At 39.4% G+C, this 17,799-nt stretch overlaps 1 protein-coding gene across 23 annotated transcripts in view; it reads right to left on the minus strand.

Annotated features, from left to right (window-relative positions):
• ST7L (suppression of tumorigenicity 7 like) overlaps positions 1-17,799 on the minus strand; it is a 140,942-nt gene that overhangs the window by 57,690 nt on the left and 65,453 nt on the right. For 7 of the 23 annotated variants that reach the window (XM_069600719.1, XM_069600662.1, XM_069600669.1 and 4 more), the window contains one exon: positions 17,272-17,783. The exons of 3 other annotated variants lie outside the window; for them this stretch is intronic. In XM_069600719.1, coding sequence (XP_069456820.1) covers positions 17,775-17,783 — 9 coding nt within the window. In that variant the 3' untranslated portion in view covers positions 17,272-17,774. Of the gene's footprint in view, positions 1-1,725; positions 1,787-2,105; positions 2,355-3,790; positions 4,142-10,866; positions 12,618-17,271; positions 17,784-17,799 lie in introns of those variants that run through there. 13 more of the 23 variants (XM_069600559.1, XM_069600569.1, XM_069600497.1 and 10 more) reach the window with 7 other exon arrangements.

Here is a 17,799-nt window from a genome sequence, read left to right on the forward strand (position 1 = left end):
TTTTTATGTGACTTGGACAGTGGTTGTCTCTTGCCTGTTGATATTTTAAGGGAGCAGAGTGGTGTAGAAATTTGCATTTATGATATACCTAGGCTAAAATCTCAGTTGTACCAGTTACAATATTTTGAGCAAGATTCCCAAATTCCTTGAGCCTCTATCTTCTCATCTCTAAAATGAGAGTGTAAACTTACCTCAGATATTGAGTTTTAATTCTGCCCCCAAATCCAGCTAACAGACCCTCTTACCAAAGCCCCTAGCTGGTCTAGGCCATCCTGACTCTCCCAATCCTCAGTTCAGTACTGTAAGGTACTGACAGCAGGCTGCAGATTAAGGAGACTGCACAGGGAATTCGGAATGCAGCACACACACACCCCTTTCCCTAATTCCTCTCTGGCACCCCTTGGGGTCCTCACATGTTTGTGGGGCAGCTTTCTCTGCACAGGCAGCAAGAGGATGGGGGAGCCATAAGCTTTGGGCCGTGGGGGCAGATTTATTTGGATGATAGGACTAATATTTGTGTAACCTGCTGAGACCTGTGTGGGAGAGTTGAGGGTGGTTTTTCTTTTGGTGAGGGGGTTTGCTCCGGTTTCACATCCATTAACACAAAACATGAGCTAGTCAGGGCCCTTGTGGTCTGTGGTGAGGGGATTCCTGTGGAGAAATAGGACTGAGTGAGTCAGGCCAGGGGAATGTCTTCCTTGCAGAATGGAGTCAACTGGATAACTGATGAGCCAATGGTGGGATTAGGGAGGGGGAAGAAGGAGGGGAAAAGAAGAGCTTCTGACATCTTGAGCTGGGATTAAGAGGAAGAAAGCTTTAAGGTAGTGGAAAGGTAAGGGTCACAGACAGGCTGGACTCAAGAACAGAGCTGAATGAATTACAGAGGGAGGCTATCTGGTCTGCTGGGCCACTGGGAAGAGCTCTCAGGTCCCAGTCAGCTTCAGCTCTCGTAAGAATATCCAGGTTACCATATAAGTGACAGCCTAGGCCTTCCATGGGAAACTAACCTGAGCTAAATCTACCTGTGCTCTGTTATCTTATCCTCTCTTTGCTTCTTATCCTGGGAGAGGAAGTGGACCTCTTCTGGCATCTCATACTGCTATGTGCTTTTCCCTGGGCTCCAAGTTCTAGTTCATAAAGACCAAGTTTTGCTATTTCCTATAAATGGTTGAGAAGAGCAAGCTGTCCAGACAGTGAGGGGGCTGAAAAGTGTGGTGGATAGTGAGGGGGAAAAGGCCCATGTAAGCCCTATTACAGAGGCTAATATGGCTCCAGAAAGGAATGATGCCCAAGCAATTAATTTCTCCTCTTATTCCTTAGCTTGCCTCTACATCCTGACTGGCTTTACACAACTGGACTGCACTATACAAACAAACTAATTTATTTGGAACAAGCAGCAAAATGAGAACTTGATTTGATGCAGTCAGAGCCTCAATTAGTCCTGCTGGTACTCACTCACTGCCTTTAATCCCATCCCCCACCGCCACCCGCCACCCCCTGCCCATCTCTCTTCTGTTTAATAGGGGCCTGTCCCTCAGATCAGCAGTCTCTTAGCCTGCCTCCTGTCTTTCAGTCCTTCCTGTTGGTCTTCATTTCTTTTGACTTTTAATATTTAGGTATAATGCATTGTAGAAAACACTATTTGGATACAAAGTTAACTTAAAAGATATTATCCTTTAAGGACCTTAGAATCTTTTAGAGAAGGCACATGACTTAACACCTTACCTGCACAGCCTGTGGCCAGTTTCTCTTATGTAAAAGTAAGAATGCCAGCCTTAACATAGTCCTGCAGATAAAAGCCAAGGTGTATTATTGCTGGGCTTGATTAATAGCATGAATCCATACTCTATATGAGAATATTCATATAGAAAAATGAAATCACGGACTTCAGATTATTTCAAAGAATCAAACATATCCTGGCCCTGAGGATCTGCTTGCAAAGTCAGGACCACTCATGGCCTCATTTCTCCTCCTCCCTGTTACAGAGAGTACTTTCTTCTCAGTTCTTTCACCTCCCCTTAGTAAGCACATCAGCCACTAAGTTCTTTGCCAAATTCTCAGACCCACTCAGGACCTTATTATAAGAAAGATAACAAGGAATTTTTTTTTTTTCTCAGCCTTTCTGAGGTTTTATTTAAATGCCCTCAGTGGTCATAGGGCAGAAGCCCAAGGGAGGAAGCCGGAGAGAGTATGTTTCTCATCCCTGGGAGGCCTAGCTCCAGCAGCCAAATTACAGCACCAGTGAACAATGTAGTACATTCCTGGACAGGTCGGTGGGACCCTGGGCGCCTGGGCCTTGTGGAGAGAGGTGCCAGACACAGAGCTCTCCGTAAGCAATCCTGCAGAGCTGCTCCCTGGGTGCAGAAATGAAATACGGGAGAGCTTCACATTACACAGAGACCTGTAGCTCACACCTGGTTATTGATGGCCTTGGTGAGGCCTCTGCCTCCGCCCTCCACTTGGGAACTGCCTGCTACTATGGGGGTTGGGCGTCTTTGAAGCAGTGGTGGAAAACAAGAAAGAGATGTTTCCTTTTCTCTCTTTGCCCTACCAGCCTGCACACAATCATGAAGGTAAACACACACAAAATGCACAAATATAGCATATACACATAGCTTTTCTTAGGCTACATTCAGGTGCTCATCATCCTCCTTCTCCCCGACAATTAAAAAAAAAAAAAAAGCAACTAGATTTCAATCAAACACTTCAAAAATTGTATCAACAACAGGGTGTTCAGCTGTAACCAAGAACATTTTTAAATTATCAACATGCAAGCAGCTGTTGGCTTGGGACTGATACCCCTCTAGGAGATGGCAGGGGAAGGATACAGAAAGGGCATGGAAAGAAGAGATCAACAGTGGGCAATTCCCACCCAGGCACTATGCCTGAGACTGTAGAACTTCCCATGGCTGTTCCACACTGCAGAGAGTGCAATTTGTATCCTCTGTGCTATGCATGAGAGGGTGGTCTTCTATGACTGCTTGAGGTATGATTACTAAGCCTGCTGCTCATGAGCTTTTGTTGTCATTGTTTTTAATTCTTCCTGGATTAGAAAACAGGATAACTTTGGGTTCCAGAGATGATTTCCACAAGAGAAAGGCACTAGAGGGGAGCAAGCTGTGGCTTTACTAGGGTAAATATGTCACAGGTGCTGTACTAGACTGAGCTTTCCCAGAAGCTAGTGATTGGCTGGTTTCAGGCAGAGGCCAGTGAAGTGTCAGTAATATTCCTGTCCCTGCCCCCAAGGTCAAAGGGATAGAAGAGAGGAAGTCTATCAGTGTGTTTTCCCACTTTTCATTTATGGCTTAGGGCTTCCCAGATGGCACAGTGGTGAAGAATACACCTGCTAATGCAGGAGATGTGGGTTCAATCCCTGGGTCAGGAAGATCCCCTGGAAAAGGGAATGGCAACCCACTCCAGTATTCTTGTCTGGGAAATCCCATGGACAGAAGCCCGTCAGTCTACAGTCCACGAAGTCACAAACAGACACAACTGAGCACATATTTATGGTTTAAATGATCTCTGAACATCACTGTGGTTATTCCTCAGTTACTTGAGATGTTTTAGTCATCCTGAATTTGAGAAAGCAAGGTAAGCACTCTCCCTTTTGTCCTCTAACTCTGAACTGTTCTGTCTTAAAATTTGCCTTTGCTCACTTTTATTCCGCCTACGAGTCTACAGATGGATCATCTAGGCATTGGAGTCCTCTTTCTTTGGCCAGAACAAGCAGAAATAGGATGACTTTACATCAACCCCAGTAAGCAGACTTGACCAAACAGAAAAGCTCAACTGAGTGAATAAAAAGAAAGAGTTTAATCCACAGCTGTTCTTTTTTTGACAACTTTCAAGGTGAGGCTTCCCCAAGAATAACTGTGATAAAGGTTTCTTATGTATAAACGCTTTTGCTTATATGTAATTGTCTCACCAACCCTGTGATAGGAATTATGCTCATTGTGCAGGTGCTGTTCAGAGAGGCTCTGTGATTTGTCCAAAGTCCTGTGGATATTGAGTAGCTCAGCCAGAACTCAGACCAAGGGCTTCTGACTTCAAATCTTGTGTGTTCTGCTCAGAAACTGAGGGTGTCTATGCTGGAGGCAGGAGAATCCTAGCACCTTTAGGACAGAAATTGACACAAAATATCCTAGGAGAGTACACATGAGCAGAATTTACAAAAGCAACAGCTTAGGCCTTCCTTAATCTCATCAATGAATCCCTTTTTTGCCATTTCTATCACTAACACAACCACCACCAAATGATCACTATACTACATTTAGGCGGCCCATGTATAATCAGCTCTGGTTTCTAATTCTTTCTGTTCTCCTTTTTCCTTTTACAGATTAACAGTTCATCTTTTGTTTTAGTTTTATCTAGTCCTTTTAAAGATGCTAAATGTGTAGACGGAGCAGTAGTCATAAGAAGCCATGAGAGGAAGTTATTAAGGCTTTGGGCTTCTAAAGTATGTATTAGAATTTCCTTTAAGACTTCAATCTTTTTTAAACTACTGTCAACTCCTGGGCTAGGTAAGTAAGAACAGTGAATGAGAGTGCTAAACAAACAAAAAAACAAACAAAAAAACCACACACACACACACACACACACACACACACAAATGGTCTTATCCCAGATCAGATGCCTACTCACAGCCTAGTAAAAATCCTGAGACCTTGAACCAAGACAAGCTATTTATCTATACCAAGGTAAGGAGTATCTACCCTGCAGAGAAACCCTTAAAAGATGAGGCAGAAAAAAGATTTTCACTTGATCAAAAACTTTTGCTGCTGCCCCCAATCCCTCCTCCCACACTTATTCAAAATCAGACTTCTGTTTAGGTCCGAGACTGTGAGACAAAGCAGCTCTAAGAGATAATGTGTGCAAGAGGAACCCTTCCTTGTTCAACCCTGGAATGCATTCCATTAGAGACAGCATAAGCCCTTACATACCCTACCTATCCTACTCCTGTACCCCAACTGTGAAGGCAGAAGGGAAAACTGCAGGAATACAACATTCATCATTCATAGATCTGGGATGCTGCAGCTCCCTGACCCGGGCCCCAACTTGAGCTACGGGAAGAACACCTCATGAAAACAATCTACCTATAGTTAAGATTCCTTTCAGGGCAAATCTTACTTTTTGGTCCATCGATCTTGGCGCTCACTGTTCTCTCTGCTTCCCACCCCCACTGCCTCTGCATGTGGGCTCAGAAGTCATCATCTAAAGAATTCCATTGCTCACCTCCTGCATAGCAGCACAGCCCCATGAGGCCACACACCAGATGGAGGGGATAAAAGTACGAGGTCATGGCTTCTAGCAAGAGGCTTTTTCTTAAACTAACCCTGACTCCTGGAAGAGGCAGAGCAGGAGAGTGTCAAGTGAGCTGCTGACGACAGCAGCTTCAGAAGTCTTGTATAAAGAGCTAACTTAGCTTTCAGTGGAAATTTCTCTACTTCTGGTCTCACATCTATGTTTTGAATGTGTTTGAATAGAATGCAGGGACTGTCAAACCAAAGGGTTAAATCTTGCCCAACTGTAGGAACCTATTCAACAGGTTGCCACACACATGGTAAGGTGGAGGCCAAACCCTGAACACGTGCCCCGTTTCTCTAGGACTAACTATGAAGAAAGGGAAAGGGTAGGGAAAGTGGACTAGAACTCAGGAGAAATTGAAAGGTTGTCAATAGGCCTTCAAAGTCTCTATGTATTAATATAATGTACACAAGGATGGGGATGCAGGAGGCGCATCATTCCTAGAACCGTTAGGCTTACTGAGTGACAATGTATGGAATCAATAACTACAAAGAAACAAAACAGTTTAAGCAACAGACTGAGAGACAGAATTCTCAGAATAAAGGAATCAAGTGAATGAGATTAATCAGTCTTTCTATAGGAGGTGGCTTTTGAGCAGGATTTTTAAAAGATACAGTATGTTTTGGTTGAGAACAGACAGAGGAAAGCATTCTAAGTAGAAGGGATTGGTTTATGCTGAAACTTAGAAGCAAGAATGTGCAAGCAATATATAAGGAATTTCAAGCAAGTACATAGTATATACACTGGGGAATACAGAGAAATTAGAATGCTGAGATCAGGGCTTAAATAATGTGAGGTGACTATATGTGCCCAGATTGTCAAATGGCTCAGAGTTCCCTACAGAGCCACACAGCATCTTGATCTATGTCAGCAAACACCAGGGCAGCTATGGGAAAACACAAGGATGAGTCCATTTGTTACAGACAGAGGGACCAGAAGAGAGCTACACTGTGAAGCCCAACAAAATGCTAAATATTGTTCACTCTAGCTCCCTATCATTTGAGATTCTGGGCTAAATAAGAGCTATCAAATATCCTATCCAGAACTGTGATGCATTAATGTAGGCTTACAGGCCTAGAACTTGGTGTAAATCAAGCCAAACACTTATGAAATTAGAATATAAAAAAGAAATTCTTTAAAAATAGAAAATACATGCTTCTTTCCCTGACTCTCAAATTTGACTGGTCTCCTATACTGCATTTGGCATATTGGACTTTTGAGGCTAGCACATTCATCAGAGCTGAGTGAGCTGAGGCCATACTGGAAAGGAGGAGAGCTATGAAAGAGTTTTAGGGACTACAAAATCAATTCACTGAGTGACAGGATGGTTCTGGTGAGAGTTGGACCATAAAGAATGCTGAGTGCTGAAGAACTGAGGCTTTCATATTGTGGTACTAGAGAAGACTCTTGAGAGTCCCTTGGACTGAAAGGTATTAAACCAGTCAATCCTAAAGGAGATCAACCCTGAATATTCATTGGAAGGACTGATGCTGAAGATCCAATACTTTGGCCACCTGATAAGAAGAGCTGACTCACTGGAAAAGACCTTGTTGCTGGGAAAGACTGAGGACAGGAGGAGAAGGGGGTGATAGAGGATGAGATGGTTGTATGGCATCACTGATTCAATGGACGTGAATTTGAGCCAACTCCAGAAAACAGTGGAGGACAGAGGAGCCTGGCATGCTGCACTCCATGGGGTCACAAACAGTCATACACAACTTAGCAACTGAACAACAGCAACAGGCTGCTAGAGCAACAACCAAAGATAAGATACAAATTCTCATTTCATAATCTTCAAATTAGGTCTCTGGCTTCTTGCACTTGTTGAAGGTAAAAACAGAGCTATTTATTGGGCTTCTGCCATTTTTTAACTGAACTTTGCTAAACTCTGAGGATAAAAACCATAAGGGCAACCCTGTTCTTCCATAGCACTTTTCTGGTGCCACTTTCAAAATCAGAATATTGAAATGTGTGTGTGTATACATATATACATTTGTGTGTGTATATGTGTGTGTGTGTGTGTGTATATATATATATATTTATGAACACTGAATAAGCCAAAAGGTGAGCAATGTATTAACTTTCTGCTTTACTTAACTGGTACAATTTAGTGCTGGAAGGGAAGCAACCACTTAACAGTGATAGCATTTGTTGGTATCATCTTAATTTTTCCCTCCTCCCCTAAACAGTTTATAAAAGGTGATTTGTGAAATTCTTCACAATAGAAAAGCTCAAGGGTTTACATTCAACTGTGACACCACTATGAATTCATTAAGAAGTGTGTTTCAGGTTGCACTATAATTTCCCTATGTAACATAAACCCATGGAATCTGACATAAGCTGATTGCTCATGCTGGTTATTTTATTTACATTTCTGAATGGAAGGGATTTCAATACCCATAAAATATCTAACTTATTATTTTTCATCTGTTCTCCCAGAGCAGCTATTATAAAACAGGCATAGAAACAGAAGTCTCAACTTGTATGACTGGCTAAGCAACCAGGGAAAAGTTACTGCTCAAAAGCAATGTTTAAAAAAAATAATTCTATATGGAACTTGAGACCAAATGTGATATTATTACTCTAAATACTATGAAAAAGATAAAAGTTTTTTTGTTGTTGTTGTAAGTGTTCATTATGTTTGTTGAAGTCCTATAGGAGTAGGAGGTAGTCCATAGGAATTCAGGGGGCCTTAAGTCTACTTAAGTCTTTCTCTAGAGACCTAATGTTAGCAGACACAGCCTAATATAAATGGGAACACAGATGAATGGATAAGAGTGGGCTCCTTACAACCCAGAAACATGAATACACCTCCTTACCAGCAGGTTACAAATTAGACTTCTGAACTGGAAAATGCCATGAGGCATTTAACTCATTATTTGGAGATGTATGTTTTGTTCACCTACCCAAAGAATAATAATTTCCTCTTATTCCAGCAGATATAGCAAACTCAGATAAATTACTAGAGAAGTAACAATTACAAGTAAACCCCAAAGCTGGATCTTCAGTCTTCTGCCTTTAAGTCTGTTCAAATCATTCCACTTTTTCCTGCTGCCTCACTGAGTTAAGTCAGTATACTCCTCGACCCTCCAGTACAACCTTAGGCCTCCTCTTCTACTCAAAAGACTGTCATCATTTTACCACATCTAATGATTACATGCCTAACAGTATAAATTCCCCAAGGACAGGTTCTGTGCCTGTTTTTAAAAATATTTTAATATGTATTCCAGGGTTATATCTCCAATTATCCAGTTAGCACATATACTGACTGAACCCAATAAATACAGGAAATCTTTTTCAGTTGCTTAGAAAATCTTTTTCAGTTCCCCTTATTAAAAGGTAGAATCGTCCAGGATTCAGAATTGATCAGTAAAATTTAGCTTGGAAGAAAGGGAAAAGGCAGCTTATCTTAGTACCTTGACTCAATATCCTTTTATTTTTCTTAATTAACCTGATATATTTTGAGAATCAGTCACTGCAGGGTGCAGCTTTGACCTGAACAGTGGGCTCTGGGAAATTCTGAGTGGTTCTTTTCCCTTCTTTCTCAAATGTCCACAGGGGCACATAATTTTAGTACTGACTCTTCGCTGTCCCATTCTGTTTCACAATGGCATCATACTGTTTCATTTTCTAAACCAGGCTGGTCCTTAGCTCTTATTAATCTGTCACTATTAGGAATGAGAGGATATAGAAAACAAAGATAAAAATTAATGAGTATGGTAGGCTTTTAACAGTATGTGAACCGTGAACTTCCAGATGTTCAAGCTGGTTTTAGAAAAGGCAGAGAAACCAGAGATCAAATTGCCAACATCCGTTGGATCATCGAAAAACAAGAGAGTTCCAGAAAAACATCTATTTCTGTTTCATTGACTATGCCAAAGTCTTTGAATGTGTGAATCACCACAGACTGCGGAAAATTCTGAAAGAAATAGGAATACCAGACCACCTGACCTACCTCTTCAGAAATCTGTATGCAGATCAGGAAGCAACAGTTAGAACTGGACATGGAACAACAGACTGGTTCCAAACTGGGAAAGGAGTACGTCAAGGCTGTATATTGTCACCCTACTTATTTAACTTATATGGCAGAGTATATCATGAGAAACGCTGGGCTAGATGAAGCACAAGCTGGAATCAAGACTGCCAGGAGAAATATCAATAACCTCAGATATGCAGATGACACCACCCTTATGGCAGAAAGCAAAGAAGAACTAAAGAGCCTCTTGATGAAAGTTAAAGAAGAGAGTGAAAAAGTTGGCTTAAAGCTCTACATTCAGAAAAGTAAGATCTTGGCATCTGGTCCCATCACTTCATGGCAAATAGATGAGGAAACAGTGTCAGACTTTATTTTGGGGGGCTCCAAAATCACTGCAGATGGTGACTGCAGCCATGAAATTAAAAGACGCTCATTCCTTGGAAGAAAAGTTATGACCAACCTGGACAGCATATTAAAAAGCAGAGACATTACTTTGCAAACAAAAGTCCATCAAACTAGACAAAGGTCTAGTCAAAGCTATGGTTTTTCCAGTAATCATGTATGGATGTGAGAGTTGGACTATAAAGAAAGCTGAGCGCCAAAGAATTGATGCTTTTGAACTGTGGTGTTGGAGAAGACTCTTCAGAGTCCCTTGGACTGCAAGGAGATCCAACCAGTCCATCCTAAAGGAAATCAGTCCTGAATATTCATTGGAAGGGCTGATGTTGAAGCTGAAACTCCAATACTTTGGCCACCTGATGTGAAGAACTGACTCATTTGAAAAAACCCTGATGCTGGGAAAGATTGAAGGCAGGAAGAGAAGGGAACAACAGAGGTTTAGATGGTTGGATGACATCGCTGACTCAATGGACATGAGTTTGAGTAAACACTGGGAGTTGGTGATGGACAGGGAGGCCTATCGTGCTGCAGTCCATAGGGTCGCAAAGAGTCGGACACAACTGAACAACTGAACTGAACTGATAATACGCTTAATCTTACTGCAGCCACTATATATGAATCTGAGGGGTGACATTTCTTATTTCAATCTTGAGTTGTGGAGCACTTCATTTTTTAATAAATTCTAAACCTGGCGTGCTGCGATTCATGGGGTTGCAAAGAGTCGGACACGACTGAGCGACTGAACTGAACTGAAACTGTTTAAATGAACATAATGAATACCACAGTTTACAAAAACATGAACTTCATCAGTTGGGTGTAATGACGAAAGTCTTTCATGTCTGATATTTGAAAAATAATAAAATAGAGAGACCTCTTTCTATTTACTCTTGTTTGACTGAAAGGAATCCTAACCAAATAAATTCTTCTAAAAGGAAAAAGCCTCTATCAGTCTAGATTGACTTTTTGGGTCACTAAACCTTATGTGAGGCATGTGAAAATATTAATAACTCATCAGTCACTTCCAGCCAAATGAATGAACCTGCAAGGATAAACTAATTTACTTATGCAGCAGAAGCCTCTGTCTTATACATCTCTTGCCTACCTCAAACCCCTACCACTAGACTATGAGTTACTTGTGAACATGGGTTGCATTTTATATTTCAAAAAGGTATCCAATAAATATCTGCTCATTGAATGAATGAACAAATTTATTATTAGTAACATCTTAGTACAATTAATTCAACATTGAAAACTTATGGTATGTTACAGGATAATCATTACCATATTATAGTATGTTAAAGAGCAATAGTTAACATATTTTTACATGCTGAGACTCTTTAAAAACTAAACTTTGAAAACAAATTAAGATAAGCTCTATTGGAATCTTTTCATCCAATAAGCCAATACTGAAAGAAGAATCTTTTCAGGGTATCCAGGACACTGAACTGCATGTTCTAATGCCATTTTTTGTTTTTTTTGTGAGTCAGTACTACAAAGCTAAAATACACCAAGAGTAAATTAATAAGAAAAATCTACACAGCTAGAGCTTTGTTGAATTAGAATTCCCGGGCTCCCAATAAGGGCTAAATCCCAAAGGGATCAGAGTCAAGTAAATAAAAAATCCATCTGAATTTTATCAGAGGGCAAAGTTTCAACTTTGAATACCCCAGCAACCAAGGATGAATTATGTATAAGATTAGTAAAGTGCCTTCATCCACACCCCAGCCAAAGAACATTCTTCTATCTCACTGTGACTGAAGGAAAAGCAGCAGTGTATTCGCCTGCCAAAAACAGTTGTGGCTATACTCTAGATAGAAGTTTAACAACACTGAGGGATTAAAATTTAATAGTAGAGCTGCTGCTACCTGGGAGTAAAAGCTTGAACTCTGGCATCAGAAAGAAATAGGGACTTCAGCATGCTGAACAGATGAAAACAAGAGCTGGCAAGTGCCTAACAAAGACTATAAGAGTATGCTCCCTTCTTAAATTCTTCCCCAAACTGCTTCTTTCTCTGCATATCCTATTTATAATATGCAAGAGTGCTCAATGGGAATATAGCCCTTTTCTACACTTTGAATAGTACATATACATTTCATTTCCATAATGCTTGAAATTACAGGATGAGGTTAAAGGGTGATTATGTGGTCTGAATTCTCTGAATATCAGTTCTCTTAGTTTTGCTGAACATCACCTGAAGCCCAAATAATTTCTTTTCTTGAAGCTGGCAGTCGAGACAGACATAAGGCAATCTTAATATTAATTAGAGAACTAACAGAGATTATTTTTTCCTCAAATTCAGACAGAATACCATTAATAGCTAATCTTTCACTGAGACCTTATCAGCATTAAGGAACACATTGAAGTTTCCAATGTATTGTTACAACTGCTAGAAGTACATCTATTACCTAAAAATCTCACTTTAGAAAAACAAAACAAAAAAGCCCCATGAGTTATGTTATTTTAGACCAAAAGTTTATTCTGTTCAATTAAACTTCCCCTCACAATCCTTGACAAACTTCACCTTTGATTTTGAAAACAGATTGATGCTGGAACATAAGATACAGCTTTTAGTTTATATTAAGCAATGAAATTAAAAGATGCTTACTCCTTGGAAGGAAAGTTATGACCAACCTAGACAGCATATTAAACAGCAGAGACATTACTTTGCCAACAAAAGTCTGTCTAGTCAAGGCTATGGTTTTTCCAGTGGTCATGTATGGATGTGACAGTTGGACTATAAAGAAAGCTGAGCGCCGAAGAATTGATGCTTTTGAACTGTGGTGTTGGAGAAGACTCTTGGACTTCAAGGAGGTCCAACTAGTCCATCCTAAAGGAAATCAGTCCTGGGTGTTCATTGGAAGGACTGATGTTGAGGCTGAAACTCCAATACTTTGGCCACCTGATGCGAAGAGCTGACTCATTGGAAAAGACCCTGATGCTGGGAAAGATTGAGAGCAGGAGGAGAGGGGGACGACAGAGGATGAGATGGTTGGATAGCATCATGGTTGACTTGATGGACAGGGGTTTGAGTGGACAAGGAGGCCTGGTGTCCTGCGGTTCATGGGGTTGCAAAGAGTTGGACATGACTGAGTGGCTGAACTGAACTGAACTGAAGCTTTTCTTTTTCTTTTGTTTACTGTTTCAAAGAGTTAATTAAATTCCCTCTGAATCACTACAAATGAGTGCCTACTGTTTATTCAGTATTACTGCACATTTTAGACAATTAGAAAGGATGAAGTTCTTTTTACGGTTGTATGAGTATGTGATATAAATGATCAGTGTACTTAAAGTGATTTACTAGCCAGAATAGGAATGAAATTAAAGTGAACCAGTTTAAAGACAAAAAAGCAAATGGGCATTCTTTATTTTAAAAGAGCAGACTTCATTAAATAGGCTTATACAATGAAGAACATTTCCAGGTAGTTTATTTGTCTACTTAGATCTTTTCAGTAAGCACTTCTGCAATCTAAGGGCCCTTTTTACTTTCTGACAATCCACACTGGCCTCTTTATTTAAAACTCTTCTCCAAATTCATCTCCTATAGGAAGACATTAGTAAGACCACTTTACTGTCATCACTCTGTCAGTCTATAATTCCTTCAGGATTACTATTTTTGGTTTGAAATTTATTCTTCTGTACTTGTTTTGGTATAAGTTGAGAGGTGACATATTTTTGAAACCAAATATATATGTGACTAAAGGACTATCTGTTGTGTGATTTCAAGGAACTCTTAACTTGATTGGCTCAAACTTCCTCATCTATTACATTGGAAGATCACAATCTGTCCTCCAATGTCTCTGGTAAGAACTAATGAGTGTAAGTATAAACTTTTAAAAAAGAAAACTAATGAAGTCCACATTACTCCTTGTTTAGAATTATAATAAATTAATTAGTTGTACTAATTTAGTTCTTTTGAGCATTAAAAATTTGATTGGTGGGGGAAGGAGCAAAATTCCATTCAAGAAAAAAGCTAAAATAACTATTCCTCAAGATTTTAATTTTCCTCTGTACCCCATTATTCTTTCCATTTAGAGGACTATGCTAGGTCTGCAAAAACCTTTTCTAAAACAAAAATCAGCAGGTTTCCTAATATGAATTCTAATACCACTAGTGTTACAAATTTGGAATGAGTGATTTACATCAATATCCGGGCACAACTCTTCTACGTGCTATGCAGTCCATTTGCCTCAAGTGCTAATGAATAATAATAAATATATTCACAGCAGTTAGTGATAGAGTAACTTAGACTTTGGCACTGAGGCTTTCACTTTGAGGGGGGCGACGATGATTAAATATTCTGCTGAATGAATTCAGGGAGAGCTTTTATGAATTTCATATTTGTTAAGCCCATGTTATTAGGGAAAGAGGGTGCTTTCCACAAACTTCAAAACTGAATTAAATCCTGGGGAAAGGATATAGACATGCGTTAAAAAGTACATTGCCCTAGCTTTTATTCTTTCTCTTTCGTCTTTGAAGAGTTCAGTACTTAGAACATTTGGATGAAGAAGAACATTAGCAATTCCATAAATTTCTCATTCTGGTTCTTTTTGAAGGAGAACAATGAGGATGAAGTATGAGAAATTACCCTTATAAAAAGCGGAGAACAACTTTTCTCTTGCTACAAATATCCCAGTTTAGTAAGAGAAAAAATCAAAATTGGAATATGCCAGACTGCCCAAATAGACTTTAGCGGCACTAACAATGGAACAAAAGTGTAAACATTTAAAATTTTTGACCTATTACAATAGATTCATTTTATTATCAGGATATTCTCTGGGAAATACCTCAGATATATTACTGTGGAAACAGCATGTTATAAAAGAGTATTTTCCCAGAATTTATGCTTAGTTACAATTCAAGATGTTTTTAAAACTGTATTAGTTCTTGAAAATTATTCATTTTCAAAGTGAAGAAACATTTTAATTTCAGTTTAATTTCTGGATGGGGTCCTAGGTATTTAGAATGCAACTCTCTTAGGGTTTTAGTAAAGTCAGATGAAGAATACAAAAAGCCTTTCACCTGTAGACAGATTTCGTGTCACTGGTTGTGACAACAGTAAATTAGGAACCTTTAAACTGATGTATATCAATACATGGTTATAATTGTCTATCAACTCTCCCAGTTACGAAGACAATCTTTGTCCTGGAAAAAATTATAATAATCGACAAACCTCAAAAGTTCTCGTTACTATTCAGTAAAAGACACTTGGCATTTATATCTGCTTATTACTTTTTAAAATGTAATTTAGGGACAGAAATGTTAATTATTTGGGGGAAGGGACTGAAGAAATCCCAGTGAGACATTCTGTAGAGAGGTCTTTTGTTAGTGTAACATCTGACCTTCTATATCTTTGGAAATCATGCAACTTGGCTAATGTAGTCCTTAAAGAATTAATCAAGCAGATTGTTAGGCCCTAGTTACAGTGAAGCCAGCCAATTATGAGTTGCTCAGAAATTCATCACTGGCATGTCCAACCACATTTTCCCACATAAAGATTAGTAGAAATATGTGGAAACGGGGCCCATTCCCACCCTAGCACAGCTACAATATGTGTTCAGTGAAACAAATTTTAACCAAGTTTTGCCTTAGTGAAACAAATAATTTATCTGGAAATCTTTTAAATTTCTGTCTTTACCCATAACATCTTATCTGCCAACATTGCAAATGCTGCCCCATTTAGTTAAAACCCAACTAGGGATTTTTATATTCAAACACAAAAGCACATGCCATAAGCCTGAATTTATCTGTAAGTTAATGAAATTTCCAAACACCATCTTCAGTCTTTTCACTGTTGTAATAACGCCCTCCCAAGGCTTACTAAGAAGAAAGCTTTTCTTGCAAGAGAGGAATGAAAGGAGTCAGAGTAGATGAAGATTGGTTCTCTAAGGAGAGGGCAGTGCTGCTCTTAAATAAAGAAGCGCCTTTCAGATAAGCAGAATCAGATTCCAGTTCATTGGTTTGCTGGCTACCCTTACTTTGAACTCTCATATTTAACCCAGCAGGCTTCAAAGCAGGTGAGAAAATGACCTACCACTTAAAAGCAATTTTTCCTTTTTCAGGAATTCTGGCCTTAAGAGACTATCAGCTCTGATATCAGCACATTCCACATCTCCAGGGATTTACGCAACTTTTTTTTCCATTGCTCTATGTCTACTGTCAGGCTGTTTTCATCTCAGCCAGGAGAAAAATCAGGAGAAAGAGTCCTAATGTGCTGAAGATGAAATCTTTTTCCATATCTTCATATCATGCAAAAGAAGGGGTACTAAAACACTAACCATTCTAGTTCATTCCATTTATCTAAATCTGATGTTCAGTGAGGATCACGACAAATTACTAATCCCTAGTGCCTTGCTTCATGAAAAAGCAATTTTTGTAACAAATGCATTTTAACAAATTCAGACTGAATTTACTCTAGCATGAGAAATAATACAAGAGGTTATTAGATGAAGAAGAGACAATGGCAACAATGGAAGGAACTAGGAAATTTTCTTAAACCGCTTTGCCTTAGAAGAATAAATATGTTTCAAAGATTCTTCATTGATTTCTATATTTCATTGATACTGTAGTTGGCTATCAAATATCTGACTTAACTAAAAATTTTTAACACATGCAGTTTGCAACTTACCAATGGGTTCTGCTCCATAAGGCAATTTGCTAGTGCCTAGAATTTGAAACATTTCTTCACTTTCTGGTGCACATAATGTACCAGAAGTATAGTACTAAAAGTATTGTTTAAATGATACCTAACAGCCATTTCTACTACTATTTCTATGCAAAAATGCATTTTTGGTTTATTAGTAGGACATAGCTCTTCCAAACATGAAGGGGGTAGGGTTTCTCACTACAGCTGCACTTCCGTGATGATGATGACAATGACGATGACAGCAACAGCTAACACCTACATTTTACTGTGGGCAGACACAGTTCTAAATTCTTGATAAACTTTAAACTCATTTAGCCCTCACAAAAATCCAAGAGGTAGTACTATTCTCATTTTACAACTGGGGGGTGGGGAAGGTTAAGCAACTTACCCAAGGTTGCACAGCCAATAAGTATCACAGCTGAAATCCAAAGCAAAACAGTCTAGCTCCAGAGCCTCTACTCATAACGACTCTACAATCTTGTCCCTTCTCCACTTTGATAAGGTGGCACCATCCAGGAATTCTAAATTCCTCTATTGGGGGTAGAGTAGAGCAAGGGCTTCTTAAGCTTTAAATGTATATAGAATCCTCTGAGGATCTTGCTTCTAACAAGGTCCTGGGTGATGGTAATGCTCCTGAGGCAGAGACCACACAATATTAAGTGGTAAAAAGAATGTGAACCTCTAGTTCTCTTGCTGTCCGTCTACTAGGGTAATTGTTTATTGAGTTTATAAACTGGAGTCTGCCTATATTTTCATTTCCCATTAATTCTTAAATGGAAACAGCCCTTGGAACTGCTACATACCGTATATTGATCTGCAGGTACTTTGAGTAAATACTTAACTTTTAGGAATTTAAACTGTACATGTAAAGGCCATGGGGATAAAATCTAGCTGTAGTTGCTGTCAGGCACATTTTAAACACTACATACCAGCAACACATACCAAAAGATAGTAAACAAATGTCTGTTTATTGTTCATCAACTAGAATCACAGTAAATTAATAACTTTTGATCTAAAAAAGAAGATTCAACTTTCAAATGGATAATTATTTATTCTCAGACACTGCTAGGAGCTTGTGTTATGTAATCCTAAAGGCTCTTTTGGTGCATCAGAGATCTCTTAGGTAAAGGCAGACACTATATACTAACACTGATGGGTACAGCAGACAGTGAGTACACTCCACATTAATTTTAGCCAGTACTTCATGGAAGGACACTGCTAACAATTACTATATCTCTACTCCAGATTCTAGATTTCCCTCCTCTCTCTATTTTACCTCCTTCCCAATGCCCTGAGAGACCATCTCTCCCACTGCTTTTCTATGATCTCAAATACACAGCTGCATATTTTATTCTGCTTGTTAAATGGATGGGATTCTCTGCTTAGTCCATTTTTTTCCATGCCAGATTACACAGTGAGGTCATTTCAGTTTCAGACACACACACTCGCCAATCAGCACCACTGCAAGCAACAGAGT

The sequence above is a fragment of the Ovis canadensis genome, chromosome 1, assembly GCF_042477335.2.
Source record: "Ovis canadensis isolate MfBH-ARS-UI-01 breed Bighorn chromosome 1, ARS-UI_OviCan_v2, whole genome shotgun sequence".
Classification (NCBI taxonomy): Eukaryota; Metazoa; Chordata; class Mammalia; order Artiodactyla; family Bovidae; genus Ovis; species Ovis canadensis.